General features: G+C 40.0%; 1 protein-coding gene across 1 annotated transcript in view; it reads left to right on the forward strand.

Moving 5' to 3' along the window:
* Positions 1-6,363, forward strand: part of KNTC1 (kinetochore associated 1) — a 352,480-nt gene extending 346,117 nt beyond the window's left edge. The window contains exon 64 of the mRNA XM_077293161.1: positions 5,968-6,363. Within this exon, the coding sequence (XP_077149276.1) occupies positions 5,968-5,982 (15 nt within the window). The 3' untranslated portion in view covers positions 5,983-6,363. The remainder of the gene's footprint in view (positions 1-5,967) is intronic.
* The last annotated feature ends 205 nt before the right edge of the window (positions 6,364-6,568 follow it).

The raw sequence follows: 6,568 nt of genomic DNA on the forward strand, positions 1-6,568 counted from the left end.
TACCGCCAGATGTGAGGTATCATTGTACTCAGGAGAAATTGCCCAATAAATGTTAGGATCCATTTTATCTTGTTGCCAATGTGGAAATGAACAAATTGAGGCTAAAAGAAATTTTTTGTGAAAAAAAATTACCTTTTTCATTTTTACGGATCAATTTGTAAAGCACCTGGGGGTTCAAAGTGCTTACTATGCATCTAGATAAGTTCCTTGGGTGGTCTAGTTTCCAAAATGGGGTCACATGTGGGGGAGCTCCAATGTTTACAAATCATATTGAAAATGCCCTAACATTAAAAAATACTTTATTGTTTAAAACCGAGGCAAACTGCCATAACCCAGCCACAACACAACAAAAAAAGTGCTCAAACAAAAAATAAACCAAAATCTACGGGGAAAAAAAAAACAACAAAAAAACTAGATAGCCCTAGCTCAAGCCTCTATACAGGGCCTTCTCAAAAAATTAGCATATAGTGTTAAATTTCATTATTTACCATAATGTAATGATTACAATTAAACTTTCATATATTATAGATTCATTATCCACCAACTGAAATTTGTCAGGTCTTTTATTGTTTTAATACTGATGATTTTGGCATACAGCTCCTGATAACCCAAAAAACCTGTCTCAATAAATTAGCATATCAAGAAAAGGTTCTCTAAACGACCTATTACCCTAATCTTCTGAATCAACTAATTAACTCTAAACACATGCAAAAGATACCTGAGGCTTTTAAAAACTCCCTGCCTGGTTCATTACTCAAAACCCCCATCATGGGTAAGACTAGCGACCTGACAGATGTCAAGAAGGCCATCATTGACACCCTCAAGCAAGAGGGTAAGACCCAGAAAGAAATTTCTCAACAAATAGGCTGTTCCCAGAGTGCTGTATCAAGGCACCTCAATGGTAAGTCTGTTGGAAGGAAGCAATGTGGCAGAAAACGCTGTACAACGAGAAGAGGTGACCGGACCCTGAGAAAGATTGTGGAGAAGGACCGATTCCAGACCTTGGGGAACCTGAGGAAGCAGTGGACTGAGTCTGGTGTGGAAACATCCAGAGCCACCGTGCACAGGCGTGTGCAGGAAATGGGCTACAGGTGCCGCATTCCCCAGGTAAAGCCACTTTTGAACCATAAACAGCGGCAGAAGCGCCTGACCTGGGCTACAGAGAAGCAGCACTGGCAAATTTTGCATGTCATTCGGAAATCAAGGTGCCAGAGTCTGGAGGAAGACTGGGGAGAAGGAAATGCCAAAATGCCTGAAGTCCAGTGTCAAGTACCCACAGTCAGTGATGGTGTGGGGTGCCATGTCAGCTGCTGGTGTTGGTCCACTGTGTTTCATCAAGGGCAGGGTCAATGCACCTAGCTATCAGGAGATTTTGGAGCACTTCATGCTTCCATCGGCTGAAATGCTTTATGGAGATGAAGATTTCATTTTCCAGCACGACCTGGCACCTGCTCACAGTGCCAAAACCACTGGTAAATGGTTTACTGACCATGGTATTACTGTGCTCAATTGGCCTGCCAACTCTCCTGACCTGAACCCCATAGAGAATCTGTGGGATATTGTGAAGAGAAAGTTGAGAGACGCAAGACCCAACACTCTGGATGAGCTTAAGGCCGCTATTGAAGCATCCTGGGCCTCCATAACATCTCAGCAGTGTCACAGGCTGATTGCCTCCATGCCACGCCGCATTGAAGCAGTCATTTCTGCCAAAGGATTCCCGACCAAGTATTGAGTGCATAACAGAACATTATTATTTGATGGTTTTTTTGTTTGTTATTAAAAAACACTTTTATTTGATTGGCCGGGTGAAATATGCTAATTTATTGAGACAGGTTTTTTGGGTTATCAGGAGTTGTATGCCAAAATCATCAGTATTAAAACAATAAAAGACCTGACAAATTTCAGTTGGTGGATAATGAATCTATAATATATGAAAGTTTAATTGTAATCATTACATTATGGTAAATAATGAAATTTAACACTATATGCTAATTTTTTGAGAAGGACCTGTATATGCCCCTGCCTAACTGCGGAGGTTGACGCCCTTTTTTTTTTTTTTTTTTTTTTTTTTTTCCGTAGATTTTGGTCAACCTCCGCAGTTAGGCAGGGGCATATATAGAGGCTTGAGCTAGGGCTATCTAGTTTTTTTTTTCCCCGTAGATTTTGGTTTATTTTTTGTTTGAGCACTTTTTTTGTTGTGTTGTGGCTGGGTTATGGCAGTTTGCCTCGGTTTTAAACAATAAAGTATTTTTTAATGTTAGGGCATTTTCAATATAATTTGTACTTTTTCCCCTACTATATGAATTTTTCTGGAGCTCCAATGTTTAGGCACACAGGGGCTCTCCAAGCGCAACATGGTGTCCGCTAACGATTGGAGCTAATTTTTCATTAAAAAGTCAAATGGCGCTCCTTCCCTTCCGAGCCTTGCCGTGTGCACAAACAGTGGTTTGTGACCACATATGAGGTATCAGTGTACTCAGGAGAAATTGCCCAACACCTTTTAGGATCCATTTTATCCTGTTGCCCATATGGAAACAAACAAATTGAGGCTAAAATAAATTTTTTGTGAAAAAAAAAGTACTTTTACGGATCAATTTGTGAATCACCTGGGGGTTCAAAGTGCTCACTATGCATCTAGATAAGTTCCTTGGGGGGGGGGGGTCTAGTTTCCAAAATGGGGTCACTTGTGGGGGAGCTCCAATGTTTAGGCACACAGGGGCTCTCCAAACGCGACATGGTGTCCGCTAAAGATTTGAGCCAATTTTTCATTGAAAAAGTCAAATGGCGCTCTTTCCCTTCCGAGCCCTGTCGTGCGCCCAAACAGTGGTTCCCCACCATATATGGGGTATCGGCGTACTCAGGACAAATTGTACAATAACTTTTGGGGACCAGTTTCTCTTTTTACCCTTGGGAAAATAAAAAAAATTGTTGCTAAAGGATAATTTTTGTGACTAAAAAGTTAAATGTTCATTTTTACCTTCCATGTTGCTTCTGCTGCTGTGAAGCACCTGAAGGGTTAATAAACTTCTTGAATGTGGTTTTGAGCACCTTGAGGGGTGCAGTTTTTAGAATGGTGTCACTTTTGGGTATTTTCAGCCATATAGACCCCTCAAACTGACTTCAAATGTGAGGTGGTCCCTAAAAAAAATGGTTTTGTAAATTTTGCTGTAAAAATGAGAAATCGCTGGTCAAATTTTAACCTTTATAACTTCCTAGCAAAAAAAAATGTTGTTTCCAAAATTGTGCTGATGTAAAGTAGATATTTGGGTAATGTTATTTATTAACTATTTTGTGTCACATAACTCTCTCGTTTAACAGAATAAAAATTCAAAATTTGAAAATTGCTAAATTTTGGCCAAATTTCCATTTTTTTCACAAATAAAAGCAAAAATTATCGACCTAAATTTACCACTAACATGAAGCCCAATATGTCACGAAAAAAACAGTCTCAGAACCGCTAGGATCTGTTGAAGCGTTCCTGAGTTATTACCTCATAAAGGGACACTGGTCAGAATTGCAAAAAACGGCCAGGTCATTAAGGTCAAAATAGGCTGGGTCATGAAGGGGTTAAAAATAATAATAAAAAAAAACCGTGATATTCTCACCTTCCGGCAGCACACGCAGCCTTCCCGATCCTCGCGATGCTTCCAGCAACTCCCGTTCCCAGTGATGCCTCGTGACAATGACCCCAGATGACGTAGCATCACGCGAGACTGCTACGTCATCACAGGTCATTGTCGCAAAGCATCACTGGGAACAAGAGCTGCCGGGAGCATCGCTAAGGCCTGGGCTGGATCCGGGGGCCGCCAGAAGGTGAGTATATAACTATTTTTTATTTTAATTCTTTTTTTTAACAGGGATATGGTACACAGGGCCTGGAGGAGAGTCTCCTCTCCTCCACACCCGGGTACCATTCGCACATGATCCGCTTTCTTTGCGCATGGTGGGCATAGCCCCATGCGGAAAGTAAGAGGATCAATGCATTCCTATGTGTGTGGAATCGCCGCGATTCCGTACAAAGAATGAGCATGCTGCGTATTTTTCCACGATGCGATTCTGCCGCGGAAAAATACGCAGCATTAGCACATCATTGCGGAATCCCTTTTGAGGAGGTAGTGGAAGATAGGATTCATATGAAGTGTAGGGCTATAATGAACAATAATACACACCCACTATACAAGCTGTTCTTGAAGCAGAGGAGCACATTCAGCAGTCGTCTAATCCTACTTCGGTGCAAGAAGGAGAAATTCAGGAAATCGTTTGTAACTACTGTTATGGGGATATATCACAATTTCCCCAAGTGAGAAAGACGACAATGACCTATGGCTGGTGCACTAATGGCAATGATCTGAGATTTAAGTACCTACATTCACCCAAATTTGTTTGTTAAGTAATGTGGTTAGTCATGAGCATGTGTCTAGTATGTACTAGTATGTACATAGTACTTTATGTAATGCCATTTGTAATGTTTGGAATGCTGTTTGTAACGCTGATGTAATACCATAATTTCCCTCGGAATCAATAAAGTGTATTGTATCGTAATACAATTTTTTAATGACAGCATTCATTGATGTGATGTGAGGTAATGGAAGTGGTAAAAATATTCCAAGTGCCACAAAATTGCAAAAAAAAAAAAGCTCATGTCTACTTTTTTTTTTTCCTTTTTTGATTTACTATGATCACGGTATGATAAAATGATCTGTCAATATGATTCTCCCAAGTCAGTTTGATTACTGAGATACCAAACATGCATAGGTTTGTTTTTATTTTATTTTTATATGTACTGTATTTTGCGTATTATAAGAGACACCGGATCATTAGACGCACCCCAAATTCTGAACTGCGAAATAAGGAGAAAAAAAATGTTTCAAATAAAATGGGAGTGCATCTTACCTTGTAACGGTAGCTTACCTGGGTGGGGGTGGCTGCAGTGGAGCAGGTTCGCTGCGTCAGGAGAGGGGCGATGCTGCGGTGCCTGGGCTCTCAGAAGGTGTTGGCGCTGGGGAGCATTTTCCCTATGAATATCCCTGTGGTGGGCTTCAGGAAATTGGCCGCCTCTGATGGTGCATGCTCAGATTGAGATTTCGAGAGACTAGATCTAGTCTCCAGAGATCTCAATCTGCACATGTGTCGCCTCCGGTGTCCATTTTCCTGAAGCCCACCGCAGGGATATCATAGGGAAAATGGACTCCACTCCCCAACGACAACACCTTCTGAGATCCCAGGCACCGCAGCAACCCCCGTCTCCAGCCGCCGGCCGCCTGAAGCAGCGACCCTCCCTCATGTCACCCCACGGATTATAAGGTGCACCCCCATTTCCCTCCAGGGTGCGTCTGAAACCTTGGCCAAAGTTATCTGAGCACACAAATCTCCTTGCACTGGCCCATTTTCCTTTTTGTAATTTTTAAAATTCCTGGGATCTCAGAAGGTAAGCCAGCATCAAAGTCAAGGAGCCAGCATATGACTTAACTGTTCATCATATGTCGGTAAGGGGCTAAAACCAGGCCTTTTCGTCCTCATCCTATGATGTCACCAACATGCCTGTGAAATTGGCAATTGCATTTTAAAGGTAATGTGTCCTCAGAAAATTACCTACTGTGTAAATCAGATATTTGTGTTAGATGTTTTTTTTTCTTTCACTATCTTTATTAAAAAACAAAATTCGTAATCTTGCAAAAACCTGATTTAAAGAATAGATCATTTTTCATGTTCTGATTTTTCCTTCATGACTCTTGTTGTTGATGCTGTTTCCATCTCCTAGGTTGTGATCGATGACTTGAAAGAAATACAATTCTCAGACCCAAATGTGAAAAAAAAAATTAAAAAATCCTATTTTAAATCATGACATTTTTCACAACTGTAATTCTTCACTGTTTGGTCTGCCTGTAAAAAAATATTAACCATCTATTGACATTGCAAAATTATTATTTCATGTTCTTTTTTTTTTTTTTTTTCTTTTTTTTACAGGGATTTCTAAAATAACAAGCATAATGCTATTTGTGCAGCGTCTGTTTGCAAAGGAAATGGAATATATGCAAATTCTAGAAGTTTCTTCGTTTGTACTTCGTAATCTTCACGTCTACAGTTTATTAGTGCTTACCTAACATGGCACTATTTATGTGAGCTCTCTTGACACATATTTATCGTACTTGACTTAGTTTGCAAGCTACGTTGCAGAATCCTGTCATTTGAAGGCTCTTCGTTATCTGTATTTGATCTTTCTCTATCCTAAATAGTAGTTTATCTCCATGGATATATAGTTGGTATATTCTTAAAATTTTTATTTACAATTTCCTCTTCTGTACATTTTCCCATGTCATTTATGCAATATATTAATGTTGAAATAAATTATGTTAAATTGTTTATTGATCACAACCTTTGATTTTGATTGAATGTGAATCATGATTGGATTCATGTGTGATGCCTTTTTTATTCTGGCAACTCTGCATGGTTTCCTTCAGCCTTGTGGGAAAAACAGTGATAAAAATGTAAATGATTAATGGACTAAGCACATGTCCAAAAACATGAATTCCAGAGAGGCTGCAAACGCAAAGCCAAGTGTGTCAAA

Source organism: Ranitomeya variabilis, chromosome 1, assembly GCF_051348905.1.
Source record: "Ranitomeya variabilis isolate aRanVar5 chromosome 1, aRanVar5.hap1, whole genome shotgun sequence".
NCBI classification, from domain to species: Eukaryota; Metazoa; Chordata; class Amphibia; order Anura; family Dendrobatidae; genus Ranitomeya; species Ranitomeya variabilis.